Here is an 18,758-nt window from a genome sequence, read left to right on the forward strand (position 1 = left end):
TTTTGTTGTGATTAATCAGATTAATTTTTTTCATCAATTGACACCACTAAAATCAACACCAAATCCAACGTTGATTCAACCATAAAAGCAAGGTTGATTTATTGTTGAAATGAGTCATTACATTTAATGTTTAGTACTATTAGTTAAGTTTTTTTTATCAAGATTTTTATTTACCTCTTACTTTTTTGTAACTGGTTTAAAACATTTATATTGAGAAGTTATTTTGGAAAGGACACACACACACACACACACACACACACACACACACACACACACTCCACTATATACTGTTACACACACGGACCACTAGATGGTGCTGCTTCACTTTACTCTGAGTGTTTATCCGACAGTAAGGTTTAGGCATTATTTCGAGGATGACTCTATAAAGTTTTATATGTACAGTACTTATAATTAAATAAACACAAATAAACAAAGTCAGTGGTCAATAAGTTTGTTTATACATGTAAAACTCCATATAACAAAATTACATTACACACAAAGAAACAAAGTCAGAACAGTAATTGTGAGAGGGAGATGGGTTTGTGCGTAGGGGATGATTTGTAGGATGTTACTCACATTGCAGACTGAGAGAACTAATTTTTATTGTGCTATATTATATTGTAAAATATAAGGAGTTCACAGAGCAGTGTATCTTTGGTGTTTAAGGTGCAGTGGGAAGGTTCTGTGGTGTAAAAGGCTAGTGTTGGGTACCTGAAAAGGATTGTTATAAATTATTGCACTTTTATATCAAAATATGAGCAGCTATAAGACAAGTACAGGCATCTTTCCACATGGTAAGGCACGGTTTCAATCTTTCCAAGAGGTCCCTGATTGTTTCCGCACTATACAAAGAATGAAATAAAGTGCATTTTCACAACTGAGAACAGTTGTATGTATCAACACATAACATAAGAACTGGTCCACATATTCCCATAATTCCACAGTACATATGAAATTATATTTTACAAGTGTATTTCTGTGTGTCCTGCAGCTTTTCCTTTATTATACGTCAGGTCCTGAAAAATGCTTGGTCAGAATGTGTAACCTGTGTTACAGTAATAACAGCACCCCTGTCTATGTGTGTGTTTAACACGTCCCTCATTAAGTTGGATTTGTGAAAACAGAGGGGAACAGTTAGAAATGTTGAAGAACACCAACAGCTGGAGAAAAGGTCAGAAGGACATTTGTGCCCATGAGAGGATGATGATACAGAGGCTCAGCAAACCCACGAACACACCAAACACCACCAGGGCTCCCGCCTGCAGCAGAAAAGAGAAAAAAATGCATTTAATATACATACAGCTGGGCAATATTTCAATATCTACTGTATATTTATTGTGATACAAAATCAATTTTAAACATTACTCACAACCACATATACAGTGGTGTGAAAAAGCAGATTTCTCACTTTTTTCAGATTATAATTAAACTTTATCAGACAAATATAACCTGAGTAAATATAAAAAGTACTTTTTTTTTTCTTGATTGAGGAAAAAAAATCCAATCAAACCTAGCCCTTTGTGAAAAAGTTTTTGCCCCCATTAATTAACCGTGATTAATCACACTTTTCCATACACAAAGTTCAATTTCACTACTAACCACAACCAGGACTGATTACCTGTAGAATCAAGAAATCACCTAAATAGAACCTGTCTGACAACATGAAGCAGCTAAAAGATCTCACAAAGCAACACATTATGAAAAAATAAAAATAAAAACAGTTGAGGAAACAAAGTCACTGATCATCTATCAGTCTGGAAAAGGCTACAAAGTCAATTCTAAAACTTTGGGACTCCAGCAGACCACAGTGAGTGGTATTATTAACAATTGGAAAAAACATTGGCAACACTGGTGAACCTTCCTAGGAGTGACCGGCCAAACTAAATTACTCCAAAAGGCCATGGACAACTCATCCAGGAGGTCACAAAAGAACCCAGAACAACATTTAAGGAACTGCAGGTCTCATTTGCCTCAGTTAAAGTCAGTGTTAATGATTCAGTAATAAGAAAGAGACTGGTTAAAAATTGTCTCCATGGTAGAGTTGCAAGATAAAAAAACACTGCTGACCAAAAAGAACACAACGACTCGTCTTACATTTACCAACAAACATCTTGATGATCTCCAGGACTTTGGGTAAATATTCTTTGGACTGACAAGAAAAAAAAAATTGAACGTTTTGGAAGGTGTTTGTCCCATTACATCTGGTGTAAAACTAACATATAATTTCAGACAAAGAACATTATACTGAACATAAAACATGGTGGTGGTAGTGTGATGATCTGGGGCTGCTTTGCTGATTTAACAGACAATCCTAAAGTAGAATGTCCGGCCATCTGTTCGTGACCTCCAGCTGGATTTCTGTACCTTATTGTTATTCAGTGATGTTCAGTACAGTGTGTAGAAGTTCAGTAATTTAAAGAGTGTGTGTCATTTAATGTGTGGTTTAATACTGTAGTGTAATAACATCAAATTGAATATGTAGATCATTAATATTAAAGCTTTGCTATGTTCAATACCATAATGTCAATCAGTTCATTTTTCAGATTTACTAATTTACAAATTTTTAGTTCAGTAGATGTAATTTGTAGTTCAGTAGATGTATTTTTAGTTCAGTACTGCTGGGGCATAATACTCACCTTAGTTGAACTGCAGGACCTGATGTCATGAGAATTGATCCGCAGGTAAAACAAACCAGGATACACAAACAGTAAACAGGTGGAGGTAGTGGAGCCTGTATGTCACACACATGCACACACACGCACACACACCCACACACACGCACGCACACAAACAAACACACACAAACACACACACACAAACACACAGCTGTTGAATAACTGGCACATCAAACATGCTGACGACAAATACAGAATACAAACACATTAATATGAATAATCAGTCCAGAGCATCTCCCATGCTTAGTCTCAGACTAAGCAGCAGTCTGTCACAAAAACAGAGCATGTGGACTAAACCAATACAATTAAGAACACTGAGCCACAGGTGAGCACAGTTATATTAGTGTGAGGTGTGGGGGTGTCATATGAACATGGGCAATTTTAAAACGAAAAAAGGACTCTCAAGTGAAAGCAATTCCTGTAATACAGGGGTCACCGATCTTATCCACAAAGGGCTGGTGTGGCTGCAGGCTTTGATTCTAAACAACCAGCAGCTCACCTGATTTTACTGCTTTAATCAGCTAGTCTCAGTTTTTAAACAACTGTTAAGTTATACAGGGTCTACTCCTGCAGTTGGAGTTGTAGCCACACTGTGGCCCTTTAGGGATAAGATTGGTGACCTCTGTTTTAATACAATATGAACAAGCAAACAGACCAAGTCACTGATTCAAACAATGCATTAACTCTAAATTACAGTCCCTAGTGTTGCACGATATACGGATACTAAAAAAGTATCTTGGTATTTCCTAATTAAAAACGGTACAATACCCCATTTATTTAATGAGCGTGTTTTACAATAAGGGTGGTATTTTCAAAGAGTGCAACCAGGGGGCAGTGTGCTTCCTCTCTCAGTCAGAAGAGAACGTGTAGCATGGCTGCTAATACGAGCAATTTAGCAGATTGTCCTCAGCTTGTAGAAAAACTACAAACACAAATCAAAATATGAAACTACTCTGCATACACTTCTGACAGTCAGGACAACCCCGTGTACACATCAAATCTGGTCTGCACGATGGACGATGCTTTAAATCTGTACAGACCAAAGGAGCCAATAATAAAGGCATTATCTACAGTCCTAGACGCATTATACTGACTAAAGAGCACATTCACATGCTTGTGTTCCTGGCTAAGAACCTTAAAGTGGCTAAAGAACTGTCCAGAAAATAATCAGTGAGAAAAAAAAGAGGACAAAACTTTTTTTTCCTCATAACTTAGCCATAAATCTCAGCTGCTGCAACAGAGAATTATTTATTTTTGTGCAGATATGTTCAATAACTCAGCAGATGTGACACAATATAATGCATTTTTTTTTCTTTTTTATTTATTAAGTTAAAATTGTCTTTCTGCTTTAAGGTTGTGCTCAACAGATATCAAACACTGAATAAATATCACATTGTTAGTGTGGTGAGTTTGTTTATAATTAAAAAAAAAAAAGAATTTTAAATTCAATTATATAATTAAATGTTATTCCATTACTTTTCCTGATGTTCTATTTTCAGTATCTGTATTGAGATATTTAGGCACGTATTGTTTTGAAAGTCTTAATTTTGTTATCGTGACAACACTAACAGCCCCACATTTGTCTATTTTTTTTCTTGCTGATCTGAAAAATTCATTAATAGTTAGTTTAATAGTAACCTTTTAATACTAATGATGCCAGTAAAAAAACAAACTTACCCACAACTCCAAAAACATTTCTAATATCTGGAACATATTCAGCCAGCAGCACCACCACCAGGAGGAGGAGGAAGGTGGAGAGACAGTGAGCAATCCAGGAGAACCTCCTCTCACCCAAAAACAACATTAACACTGCTTTACGGGCCTACACAAAGAGAGAGAGAAAGAGAGAGAAAGAGAGAGTTAGTTGTTTAAATTTGCAGTATCACACTCCAAGCGAAAAGGGATCTACATGGCGTTTGGTTGTATTTCTACTATACAGTAGTACAAAAAAGTTTGGGCACCCCTGATAATTTTAATGATTTTCCTTTATAAATCATTAATCAGCAATTTCAGATAAATATATCATATAAGAGACAAAAACACCCCAACTTTTGCAAAACATCTCCAGTTCAGTCAGGTTTGATGGTTTCTGAGCAGGAACAGCCCGCTTTAAATCACACCACAGATTTACAATAATATTCAGGTCTGGGGACTGAGATGATCATTGCAGAAGTTGGACGTGTTCTTCTACATGAATGCTTTAGTAGATTTTGAGCAGTGTTTAGTGTTGCGGGTCGTTGTCTTGTTGAAGTATCCAGCCCCGGCACAACTTCAACTTTCTCACTGATTCTTGAACATTGTTCTCAAGAATCTGCTGATATTGACTCAAATTCATGCGATCCTCAACTTTAACAAGATTCCCAGCACCTGCACTGATCACACAGCCTCACAGCATGATGGAACCACCACCAAATTTTACTGAGTGTAGCAAATGTTTTTCTTGGAATGCTGTGTTCTTTTTCCTCCATGCATAAATAACCGCCCTCCAAATAACTAAATTTTAGCTTCATCAGTCCAGCCCCTTATTTCAAAATGAAGCTGGCTTGTTCAAATGTGCTTTAGCTTTAGCATACCTCAAGTGACTCTGTTTGTGGCATGTGCTCAGAAAAGGCTTCTTCTGCATTCCTTACTCTCCCATACAGCCTCTCCCTGTGTAAAGTGCTCTGAATAGCTGAATGATTCACAGCGACTCCATCTTTGGAGCTCTGGAGGTCTGTGGGTTGACTATGACTGTTCTCACCATCCTTCTCCTCTGCTTATCTGAGATTTTTCTTGTTCTGTCACTTCAAGTCTTAACTAGAACTGTATCTGTGGTTCTTCCATTTCCTCACTCTGTTCCTCACAGTGGAAACTGTTGAAACAGCTGAAATCTCTGAGATTTGAGCTTTTTGTATCCTTCCTCTAAACCATGATGTTGAACAAGCTTTGTTTTCAGGTCGTTTGAGAGTTTTGTTTAGAGCAGGGGTTTCCAAACTTTTTTGTTGGGGGCCAGAAGGAGAAATAGTCACGGGCCACAGACTCTGTAATAAAACAAATAATGAAATATACCACTTTAAATAATACTTTTTTCCTGATTATTTCATTTACACACCATTTTACTTGACTTACACACTTTATCTATCTTTGACAGTGTTGTGTAAACTAAGATTTTTCAAATTGATGTTTCATTTCATGATGTCTCTTAATATAAAACTCCTTAATTACGGCAACTTTTAGACTCTTTGCCCCGTTTTTCTGCGCTAGAAATGCGCACCCTCTCCGCTTTTAGACTCTTTGCCCCGTTTTTCACCCTCTCCGCTTTTAGACTATTTGCCCCGTTTTTGTGCGCTAGAAATGCGCACTCTCTCCGCTTTTAGACTCTTTGTCCCGTTTTTCTGCGCTAGAAATGAGCACCCTCTCCGCTTTTAGACTCTTTGCCCCGTTTTTGTGCGCTAGAAATGCGCACCCTCTCCGCTTTTAGACTCTTTGCCCCGTTTTTGTGCGCTAGAAATGCGCACTCTCTCCGCATTTAGACTCTTTGGCCCGTTTTTCTGTGCTAGAAATGCACACCCTCTCCACTTTTAGACTCTTTGGCCCAATTTTCTGCGCTAGAAATGCGCACCCTCTCCGCTTTTAGACTCTTTGCCCCGTTTTTGTGCGCTAGAAATGCGCACTCTCTCCGCATTTAGACTCTTTGGCCCGTTTTTCTGTGCTAGAAATGCACACCCTCTCCACTTTTAGACTCTTTGGCCCGTTTTTCTGCGCTAGAAATGCGCATTCTCTCCGCTTTTAGACTCTTTGGCCCGTTTTTCTGCGCTAGAAATGCGCATTCTCTCCGCTTTTAGACTCTTTTACCCCGTTTTTTTGCGCTAGAAATTTGCACCCTCTCCTCTTTTAGACTCTTTGGCCCGTTTCTGAGACCTAGCTTTCAAACTTTGAAACTCACATTATAAAAAAACCTGCTTAACAGCGGGCCAACTTTCATTCTATTACTAAAATACCTCGCGGGCCAGTCTAAAAAAGGAAACGGGCCGCAAATGGCCCGTGGGCCGTAGTTTGGACACCCCTGGTTTAGAGGCTCTCATGTTGCCACTCTTCAGAGAAGATGCAAAGAGGAGAAAAACTTGCAATTAGCTCTTTGACGCTTTCTCATAATTGGATTCACCTGTGTATGTAGGTCAAGGGTCAATAAGCTTACCAAATTAATTTTGTGTTCCAACCAGGTGCTGTGTCAGGATCATTTGCTTGAATTCCAGATCAAGATCAATAATAATAATAATACAAAATATGTAAATGTAATAAATGAAAACATAAAACACAAAAACACACACCGGGAAGTGTATAAGAGGCACTGTGAGCAGCACAGCCAGCAAGATGAACAAGCGGACCACTGTCACCAGGACGTCATGTGGCAGGTAGGCATCGTATCCTAGCAACAGCTGAGACTCCACCTGAGCTACAGTCAGAAAACACACACGATCAGACTACAGACACATATATACTAGTGGAGATAATCAGCTACTGTAAAAATATATTTAAAATACAATACTACAAGTTCTCTTCTCTCCACGTGTGACTCACACACACACACACACAACACAATTCACCTGTACTCTCTTACCATAAAAGGTGAGGTAGCCGAACAGAGCAGACACCAAATACACCAAGAAACTAAGAGAGATGCTGACATTCGCCACATTCTGCATCCTCCGCTTAGTGGGCCTGAAACACACAAACACACACACTGAGTCCCAATAGCGCCCCAGTATTGAGTCTGCTACATGCTAGTCAGTGTACTAAAATCCATGAGCTTCTTCATTTCTAAATTACACTGTAATCATTCGTTTTCAATCACACTACACAAATCACTACACGTATCTAATCCATCTTTGTGTTTTTTTTTATCTATCTTTATCTAATGTAATTATCTTTAATTGATAATCTGTTACAGGAATCCAACTAAAGGTTTAAAATGAAGGCATTCTGAGTACTCTGAGTGTCATCTACAGATCATCATTCTACTCAGCTACTGTACTAATAACTGTGCAGTGTTTTATATCTGGTAAACTGACTAGAAACTTTTTAACTTTATTATAATATCTCACTGTAGCTGCTTAAATTAAAATTTCTTAATGTGCTGTATAAAAGATAAATGGAGACATTTGGCATCAAACACAAGCATCTGTGTGTCTCTAAGTGTGTGTATGCGTGCGTATTATATGTAATATATGTTTTAGCATAAACAAAGTTTGTTTTTTACCCGTTCAAATATACAGTTTCAGTCGAAAGTTTTTTTTCCCTGCATTGTAGATAAATACTAAAAGTCATCTACGATATAAAAAAAAATATTAAAACAAATATAATAATAATAATAACAATAATTATTATTAATTTATATATATATATATATATTTATTTTTCTTAACTCTTCAAAGTAGCACCTCTTGCTTGGAGGACAATTTTGCACATATTGGCATTTTCTCAGTCAGAAGTACTGTACCTGGAATGGCTTTCAAGAGTTCATTAAATTCCTTGTCCTCCTAATGTGTTTGAGAGCATCAGTTGTAAAGTTGTGAAGAGGTAGATTTGGTATACAGTAAATAGCTCTATTTGAGTAATGTTCTAATCCATATTATGGCAAAAACTGTTCAAATAATTAAATAATAAAATGACTCCGGTCAATCCGGAAAAATTCAAGAATTTTTAAAGTATCCACAAGTGCAGGCGCAAAAAGGACCATCAAAAATGTTATGATGAAACTGGCTCTCATCAGCACCGCCTCAAGAAGGAAGAGCAAGAGTTACCTCTGTCGCACAAGATAAGTTCATCAAAGTTACCAGGCTCAGAATCTGAGTAAACAGCACCCCAGATAAGAGCACCTAAATACTTCACAAAGAAATTTTGGTTTGTTTAACACTTTTAAAGTTACTACATGATTCATGATGTGTACCTTCATAGTCTGGATGACTTCAGTATTCATTTACAATGTAGGAAAAAATATGAATTTAAAACAATGAATGAAGAGGTGGGGTACTGAATGAACTCTAATATTACTGTATGATGTCTCACTAAATAAAAGCACTAAAACATCACCAGGCTCAGTAACCAGAGTGATTTATGTGAGGAAGCTAGCGGAAAACTTGTTAAATTGATTAATTCAGTTAAAGTTTCTTGATGAATCACATGCATTAACATGTTGGATTAAGTCGGATGCTTAAATGGTCACCTGAAGAGTGTGTGTGAGGCATTGTGATGTGTGTGTGTGTGTGTGTGTGTGTGTGTTTTACTAACCGGTGGAGTTCACAGTAAATGGGCAGAATGGCAGTGTGGCACAAGAAGGAGAATGCCATGGTGGGAATGGCGTAGGCACTCTGAAACACACACAAACACACACATGTGCGCACACACACACACACAAAAAACACTCTCGGTCAACTTTATTACATGCCATAACCCCAAGCATTTGCATTTAGACTCCATCAGCTGCTTATCTGATCAGCAATGCTGTGTGACATGCACTCACACTCATCACACACGCATTCACATGCATTCACACACACTCCCTCATAGTGGTTTCAGTCCTTTTCTCACCCACATGCAGTGTGTGAGCTCAGCTATGTGATATGATGAGTTAATGGGATCACATTAAGAGTAATATTAGTGTTACGCGCAGCCCTGCAGTGTGTTATTAAAGAAAACACATCTCTCACACACACACACACACACACACACACACACACACACACACACACACACACACACACACACACACACACACACACACACACACACAAACACACACACACACACACACACACACACACACACACACACACTCTCTTTATAGCTCACTTACCTTACTAGAGAAGACAAAGAGATGAGCCGTGCAGTCTGAGCCGGAGAAGTTGGAGGATGGAGTTGGAGAAGACATTTGCTGAAGCAAAAACACACACACACGCACAAACACACACACACACACACACACACACACACACCTGATTAAAGACTGAATATTCGCTGATGCAGAAGGAGGAGTGTCAGTATAACCTTTATCAGTTAGATTTTTATGATAGTTTGAGGCTAAATAATTTTTTTTTCACATTTAAAATAACATGATTTTTTTAGTTCAGAATTAAAAAAAAACAGAACTGGCCAAAACTTTCTAAAAATAAATATTCTTTTAATTTTCAGAGTTTTCCATTTTTGCATCTTGTGACAAAAAATCTGACAGCATAATCCATTTTACTTTTCTGATTAAAAGAATCAGAAATTCTGATTAATGAGTTACAGAAATAAAAACCAGACAACAGGAAAAAAATGGATGAAAACCCTTTTCGTCTACACTTTTCTAAATGGTAAAAAAAAATAATTAAGTTTATAATTCCTTTTTCCAAATTTACCCTCAAACGATCAGAAATCTAGAATTATTGTATCTACAGAACAAGTCAAAGGTTTGGACACACCTTCTTATTTAGTGTATTTTTTACATTGCATATTAATATTAAAGACATCAGAACAATTAGGGGACACATATGAAATTATGTAGTAAACAGTATAAGAAAGTTTTCGTCCTCCACATTAATCCCCTGATCTAAACCTGATGAACTGAGATGATGATTTGAGGTGATTTAATTTGGATGAGCTGGAGCTTCACAGCGTGAAGGAAAAGCAACAACTATTGTTCAGCACCTCCAGGAACTCATTAAAGATGCTGAGAGAACTATTCCAGGTGACTCTCCCTCGTGAAGACACAGATTAATCTACTAAGAGTGTGCAGATCTGTCTCCAAAGATAAATGAGGCTACTTGACTGGTACTGTATATAATTACATTCTTCCTCTTCTCATTATTATTATTAGTAGTAGTATTATATCCTGTGGGTCTGTGACTGTCGGTGTGTGGTAATTACCAGGCTGAGAGTGGAGTTGACGGGTAAAGGACAGGGAATGGACCACTTCTTCACCACAACCTGAGAGAAATGCAACACAAAAAGACAAAGCAAGATCTGTGTTTTTTCTGCTAAAGTGTATAGTTGGGATTATTTGCAAAAATCTGTGCACTTGTTCAGGACTAACTGCAATTGTATTGTGAAGCAAACTGTATTTATTCACATAATTCTGTGCAGCTAATTAGTAATAATTATACTGTGTCTTATGATCAATTGCACTATTCTGTGTGATCACGATTTTTTAAACTATAAACTACAATTAAAAGCTGTTGCATTATTCAACAATTGATGGCATTATTAGGTGGGGTATAACTACAAATAGCTGCATTATTCTGTGAAGTCAATTGTAATGAACTTCAATGTTATATGCATTCATGAAGAAAATGTTTATTAAGTCACGCAATAAATTGCACAATTGTTCTTAAAAAAAAAAAGATTGTTCCCATGTAAAGGCTGTGCATTATGCAAGCAGTGAAGGCAGCACAGACTGTGTGTTTAAACAGCATGGAGCAGCACAGACAGCATTTCTTCACAGCAGTATACTATCAGGCTAATATATCAGATTAATCTGCACCTTATTAACAGTTTAATTTATATTTTGACAGTTTATATTAACAGTATAATTGATAGTTTGTTTGAATCAAGACCAGATTGCGTTCTCACCACGGGGTTTGGGCGGATTTTGTTGGAAGTTGGGATCATTCCAACTGATTCCAAATGAATTGCCTTTGTTAACATTTTAATGTGATCTCAGCTATATGAACGAAGAACTCACTCACCACTACAGCGAAGAACAACATGAAGAAAAACGACAGGCTGCTGGTGTAACCAAGGAAACCTGAGAGAAAATGATAAATACTGTGTTTAACATTAGGACTGTTAAATATACTTACAGCTTAAGCCTACCTACTGAGATTCCCTCTAGCAGCTTCTGCATGTAAAGATTTACATTCTCAAATCTCCCATTTAAAAATCTCATTAAAACAGTAATTTGATTAGTCAAATTAACTCAATTAAGCTCCTAGCAATGATTTAGTCAAGATATATCATTTATATATTTGGATTAATTAAAGTAATTAATTAAATTAAAATTAATCCTGCTGAATGCATTTATTGTATTATTTTGTAATTCAGCGGTGAACTGTAAAGTGGGGACTTGCCTATCTTTGGCAGGAGGGCGAGAGGTAGCACCACACACACCGTGACCAGAATCAACAGAATTCCACCGTCTTCATACCACAAACTGCAGAAGAGAGGGAGAGGGAGAGGGAGAGAGAGAGAAAAAGAGAGAGATGATTATGATCTAACCTAGTACCACTGTTACAGCATTACTATTAGCATAGTATTATTGTTGTTATCTCAAAAATACAATTAAATCATACAGCCCAACACCATGCTGCACAACAGATTTCATTAGAACTACATTACAGTATATGTCAGTATATACCACAGGCATTCCCAACACTGCACTGATGAGCTGGGCTGAATTACTTTTGTACACTGTGTGTGTGTGTGTGTGTGTGTGTCCAATCCCCAAAGTTTCTCAGTTCCCCACGCAACCAGCACTAATAGATGATTTATATGAAAATATTGTGTATTGTATTATATATATATATATATATATATATATATATATATATATATATATGTGTGTGTGTGTGTGTGTGTGTGTGTGATCTGCATAAACACAGTCCTAACTTGTGACACTAACATCTGCAAAACCCCTTCAAGGGTTTTTCAGTAAATGCTTTGGTTCCACTTACATAATTATCTGGACGCTTAAATCTTTTAAGGAGTTTTAGGAGAGAGCATGTTCTATAGAGATGTTGTTGAGAGTTCTGGAAAATAATGTAAATAATTCTAAAGCAGAATACAGAGTTCTAGAAAACAGAATTCAGACTAAAGAATTCTAGAAAACACAATTCAGACTAAAGTGTTCTAGAATGGAATGTTACGAATTCTAGAATGGAATGTTAAGAATTCTAGGACAGAAAGCTGAGAATTCTAGAATGGAATGATAAAAATGGAATGTTGAGAATTCTAGAATGGAATATTGAAAATTCTAGAATGGAATGTTGAAAATTCTAGAATGGAATGTTGAAAATTGAATATTGAGAATTCTAGAATGGAATGTTGAAAATTGAACATTGAGAATTCTAGAATGGAATGTTGAAAATTATAGAATGGAATGTTAAAAAATCTTGAATGTAATGTTGAGAATTCCAGAATGGAATGCTGAGGATTTTAAAATGGAATGTTGAGAATTCTAAAATGGAATGTTAAGAATTCTAGAATTGAATGTTGAGAATTCTAGGATGGAATGTTGAGAATTCTAGGATGGAATTTTGAAAATGGAATGTTGAGAATTCTAAAATGAAATGTTGAAAATAGAATATTGAGGATTCTATAATGAAATGTTGAAAATTCTAGGATGGAATGGTGAGAATTCCAGAATGGAATGTTGATGATTCTAGAATGGAACTCTAGAACGCAAGGTTAATGATTTTAAAATGGAATTCTAAAGAGTTCTAAAGTGGAATGTTAAGAATTTTAGAATGGAGTGTTAAGAATTCTAAATTGGAATTCTAGAATGGAATGTTCACAATTCTAGGATGGGATGTAAATAATTGTAAAGCAGAATGTAGAGAGTTCTGGAATGGAATGTTCACAATTCTAGGACGAAATCCTGAAAATTGTAGAATGGAATGTTGAAAATTCTAGAATGGAATGTAAATAACTGTAAAGCAGAATGTAGAAAATGCCAAAATAGACTGTAGAGAATTCTACAGTGGAATGTTGAGATTCTAGAATGGAATGCTAACAATTCTATGATTCTATGAATGTAAAGAATTCTAAAGCCGTATGTAAAGTTTTCTAGGATGGAATGTTGAGTATTCTGAAGTCAAATTTAAAATTTAGAGAGTTACATGGAATTTTGCTATTTCTAGGATGAAATGGTAAAAATTCTAAGATGGAATGTAAAGCATTTTAAAGCCAAATATAAAAAACTCTAGAAAAGTAAACAGAACATACTCTGGATTCTGGACTGCGTGAAAGCTTACCCAGAGGCCTCTGTTCTCAGGAAGCTGTGGATGGTGGCTGGAAGTTCAGACTTTAAGATGAACATGTAGGAGGCCATCGCTACCGAGGAACACAGGGGAGAATGCAGAACACATATTTTTACATATGTGAATATAATATGAAAAGTTTTTTTTACAGAAAATCTGTAAATCTGTAAAGACTCTTACCACCAATATTCTGGATCAAAATAGTAGAAGCTACAAGAACCTTGGAGAGAAAAAAACAGAATAAAATATAATTTAGTGGAAGTAGTCATGAACAGTATTTAAGTTAAATAACATTGACAAACAGCCAGATGCTCCTGTGTATAATATTTTAATAACTTACTTTAATTATTTCTTGTTTTATCTAATTATTTTTTATATCTAGTTCTCGCAAATTTAAAAAGGCCAATTACCCAACCGACTCATTAGCCTCACCGGATTGCCAGTGCATTTGGAGGAAAGCGCTCTGACATGGTTCTGTAGTTTATAATAGTTATATTGCTTACACTATTAATGTATTAATGTCAAAAACATAAACATGGTCTGTGCTGTTTTATTACAGTTGTGTGTAAAGCAGATCTATAGGCTTACCTTCCCAGCTTTTTGGAAAGCTATTTCCCCCAGACCTTCATATGACTTCAACCCTGCGCACACACACACACACACACACACACCACTTTTTGTTAGTTTCTATTAAAGATATAAATTTACAAGTATACTTATAATGTACAGTGCTCAAAGAAATAAAATAAAAGCTTTTGATTTTTATATTACATGTTAATTCAACACCTTAATATTCAAATATGACATGTTATTTGTTTTTCTATATATTTTAATTTATTTGTTGTTTATTTTGCCTATTTATCTTAGAGTAAAAACTGAAATTTTACGATTAAATATAATTAATTTCTTACTTTTTCATCTGAATTCATTCTCTCTTACTTTACTAATTATCAACTTTGTTTGTTTCTCAAAATGAATTTCTGATATTTCAAATGTAGTTATCATTAAAAAAAAAGGCTTTTCCAAATTTCTTACTTTGGGCAATTCCTAATTCTGTGCATTCAAAACTAATGTATGTAAATGAGCTTGTTTCTTACTGGCTAAACTGCATTATGCATTGTACAGTATGTTCCTGTGCTAAAGTGCTTATTTCCCATGCACAGTTCTTAAAGATTCACATTCACTTCCACTGTGTATCTTTATGTGTTGCTTTATGATGGCAGATGGACAGGGAGGGTTCCAGACGTTTGAGGATGAGTGTGAAGGGGTTAAGGTGATATTACCTGTCTGATCACACAGGGTGAGGAGGATGTGGATGGAATAGGAGGCCAAACTGGACACCAGCAACAACAAAACACTGCACAGAACACACCAGGGGTTAATAAGCCAAGAGTCTTCATGTGTTTACATACAGCAGGGGGTGATGGGAGAAGATAAAGGGATAGTCCAGACAAACACATACAAATAAAATGACTGTTTTCCTATTCATCCCAAATATAGTTTAAGAATGGAGCTACAATGTTAATGTAGCTAATAAAATGGAATGAATGCTCATGTGCACCAATTAGCATTGTGCTAACTGCTTTCCTAAATCATTAAACACTCTGAATAATCCACATGGAGGTGTTCAGTAATCTCTAATAGACTGGATTAATGTGGGTTTCAAACACTGTACTAGTACATCTCAAAAAAGTTACTTTATTTTGGTAATTCAGTGCAAAATGTGATAGTCATATATTATATAGATGTATTACAGACAGATTGCTCTATTTTAGGCGTTTATTTATTTTATTGTTGATAATTTTGGCTTACGGCCAATGACAACCCACAAATCAGTGTCTTAGAAGATTAGAATATTATATAAGACCAATTGGACTGTGTTTCTCTCCATTCATCCTCCAGACTCTGCTGCCTTGATTTCCAAATGAAATGCTTAATTTACTGATAGTCAGTGATGTTTTTTAGAGAGACATGTCATCTGCTGGTGTTGATTCACTGTGTTATATCAAGCCAGTGCAGCGTTTTCACAGAAAATCTTACAGCACTTAATGTTTTCCTCTGCTACTGACAACTTTTAGGTAAATGTGGATTTCATTTTCCAGCAGGACTTGGAACACTGCACACACTGCCAAAAGTACCAACTGGTCTTATATAATATTCTAATTTTCTAAATCACTGATTTTTGTTCCATTTTCCTCAGACACTAGATGTCTGTGCTGGGACATCACACCCTAATTTGACTGTTTTCAGTTGCACATTTATATATAAACTATAATTGTTAACATTGTCAAAGGTTAGCATTGTTAGCAACACCAGTTGATAACAATTTATGCAGTATTTATCCATCAAAACAGCATGTAAACATTTTCACAGATAGAAGTTGGACAGTACTGTGAGTATGGCTGATTTTATGAGACACTAATAAACAGAAGTTATAATAAACTAAATAATATTACTGCTTTATATTACTTGCTGTTGAGGGAGTATTTGCTGAGGCTTTTCAGACTTGCTTAGTAGGAAATCTGAGTATTACGGCGTATTCCAGTTAAAATGTCCTACTTGGACAGAGGAAATTCCAACATCTGAGCACAAGTGGAACACAGCATAAGCTTCGTGTTAAATACTAAATAAGTTACCTGTTATTGACATTAGCCTTGTAGCTACACTGCTAAACTAAACTTTTAGATGTCTTTTAGAGTAAGGAGGCAAATTGTGTGTGTTTGTGTTGGCAATCCATCACTTTCAACTAAAATCCAGCACCTGTGGCTTACCTGAAGCCGACGATGCCCGTGTTGGCCATGGCATATGCTAGACCCAGGATGCCACTGCCCATTATGGCATTCATCAGGTTGAACACAGAGGAAGCAAAGGAGGCCCCTCTAGAGGCACCCTAAGAGAGAGAGAGAGAGATAAAAAATATTAAAATTACTAAAAATGTTATCCTTACTAATAGTGGTAGTGGTGGTGATAAATTACAAAGCTTTGGTTACTTTACTGAAGCTCGGTGAATACCTATTCAGGAGAAAAATAGCCAGCTTATCTGTTTTAATGGTTGCAGCACACTGTGTGCTGTTGTGTCGTACACCTGGCAACCTGGGTGTGGAAATGAGACTTGGAAGGCGGCAGGCAGCAGGTTCGGAGGCTACATGCTACACAGATTACTGTGACGTACCACACAGTTCAAACAAAAACATACTGGCTAAAGCCCTGCTGATAAAAGCTGCCAGTGCTTAAGAAACTTTTATTTAAAATCTGATGATACATCTGGACCCATGGTATGAGTAACTAAATAAAATATAATCCTTAATGCTCCTTTAATATGTCATGACTTGACAACAGACAAACAAATGAATCAAAGAGTTAATAGTTATGAAGTAAAGAAGCACAACACTACAGCTCTCAATTACACAACATTCCACCACCAAGCTGTGAAAGCACGTGCAAACACACACACACACATATAAACACACACACACACACTGTGTGAAAGTGAAAGAGTCAGCATATATTATGTGAAGTGCACAAGATAAGCATGTGATCACTCATGCAGAAGTTGCACAAAACTCTTAATGCCTTACAGAGACAATGACAAAAAGATACACTGACTGTCAAGATTTTAGGAACATCTTGTTTTTTTATTTACCATTTTTTAAACAGTTTGTGTTTAAAGTTTCAGTATGTGTTTCAGTATGTGAAGTCTGCTTCGCTACCTTGATAAATGAATTGACTATTCACTTATCGTGTCCCTAAAACAAACAAATATCATAAATGTTGTTACATTAGAGGAAATAATAAGACAAGTTTATTTTTTTATATTATTATATGTTTTTTTTGGTCTGTTTAAAAATATATATAGTTGCATATTCAAAAGTTAAGATATTGCATATGTAAATAGGATTTTTTTATTATCCTATTGCCTATTTTTTTTAACTATTTTTGTTTATTAGTATTATATATGAATGTTTATTTATGTGTGTTTTCTCGATCTATCAATCTATCCCACGTTTGCTGAGGCTTTACTATGGTAACTCATTGCAAACTGACACATACAGCATTCATGTGGATTAAAAATATGTGGTTTGTATAGCTCTGTTTTCTTGGAGGGTATAAGTGTGTATGCCTGTGTTTTGGTATGCCTGTGTGATGCATGTGCCCTGATCTAACACACAAGGAAATAGGCACAATAATTACATTACGACTTACTGAAAAAGATAAAAACTAAATAATTTAAATATGTTTTATGGCCCCATTATGGGACACTGTTTTACTAAGCATAGAGAAGCTATTACAGTTTTTCATCACTTTGAAGCATTTCTCAAGTTCAGCACAGCTGTTAACTGAGAGCCATTCCAGGTGACTCATAAAGCTGAGAAAATCCAGCCAAGATGTGCAAAACTGTCATCTAAGCAAGAAGTACTACTTTGAAGAATCTAAAATATAAAACATAAAAATAAAATAGGTGTGTGTGTGTGTGTGTGTGTGTGTTTGTGTGTGTTTGTGTTAGTTACCTGAGCCAGTAGTGGTGTAGTTTCACCATCATCTTCATCTCCTCTGTCCGGCTGATCTCTACTCCCAGCCTGAATGCTGGAGGCTGCAGCTTCTTTACTCATCTGCCTCTCTCTTTCCTCTCTGTCTCTCTCTCCTATTCTTTCTTTTTTCCTCCCTTTTTCACTTTTTCCTTGTGTCTATTTCCTCTGCATTTGTCTTTAACCTTCTCCTCTCTTCTCGTTTTCTTTCTTTCTGTCCTGTGCTATCTTCCGTTTTTCCCTAGCCTTACCTTACCTTTTCTTTTCCTCACCCTCTCTTCCTTTCACTTTTCCCTTTTGTTTATTTCCTCCTCCCTTAACTTCTCTCACTCTCTTCTCTTTTCCCTGCTTTCGTTCTTTCTTTTTCTGTATTTAAGCTTTTCTTTTCTTCTTTTTTTCTTTCTCTCTGTCCTGTGTCTTCCCTTACCTTCTTTCCTAGCCTTACTTTTTCCTTTCCTCCCCTCTTTCCCCCTCTATCTCTCCCTCTCTCTGTTCCTCTCTCAGCTCTCCACTCTCAGGCTGAAACTCTCTGCTCTGGCTGATCATGTGACTTGTTTACTAGT

General features: G+C 36.3%; 1 protein-coding gene across 1 annotated transcript; it reads right to left on the bottom strand.

Annotated features, from left to right (window-relative positions):
• Positions 1 to 435: 435 nt before the first annotated feature.
• slc38a6 (solute carrier family 38 member 6) lies at positions 436 to 18,719 on the bottom strand. The gene is made up of 16 exons (XM_022685062.2): positions 18,178 to 18,719; positions 16,441 to 16,559; positions 14,953 to 15,026; positions 14,258 to 14,310; positions 13,850 to 13,889; positions 13,664 to 13,742; positions 11,762 to 11,844; positions 11,381 to 11,439; positions 10,563 to 10,622; positions 9,511 to 9,588; positions 8,946 to 9,025; positions 7,276 to 7,376; positions 6,986 to 7,110; positions 4,353 to 4,497; positions 2,637 to 2,731; positions 436 to 1,259 (listed from the first exon to the last, which is right to left on the bottom strand). Exons 1-16 carry the CDS (start codon positions 18,277 to 18,279, stop codon positions 1,173 to 1,175), a joined length of 1,380 nt encoding a protein of 459 aa, XP_022540783.2. The 5' UTR covers positions 18,280 to 18,719; the 3' UTR covers positions 436 to 1,172.
• Positions 18,720 to 18,758: the final 39 nt, after the last annotated feature.

Source organism: Astyanax mexicanus, chromosome 7 (genome assembly GCF_023375975.1).
Source record: "Astyanax mexicanus isolate ESR-SI-001 chromosome 7, AstMex3_surface, whole genome shotgun sequence".
Taxonomy (NCBI): Eukaryota; Metazoa; Chordata; class Actinopteri; order Characiformes; family Acestrorhamphidae; genus Astyanax; species Astyanax mexicanus.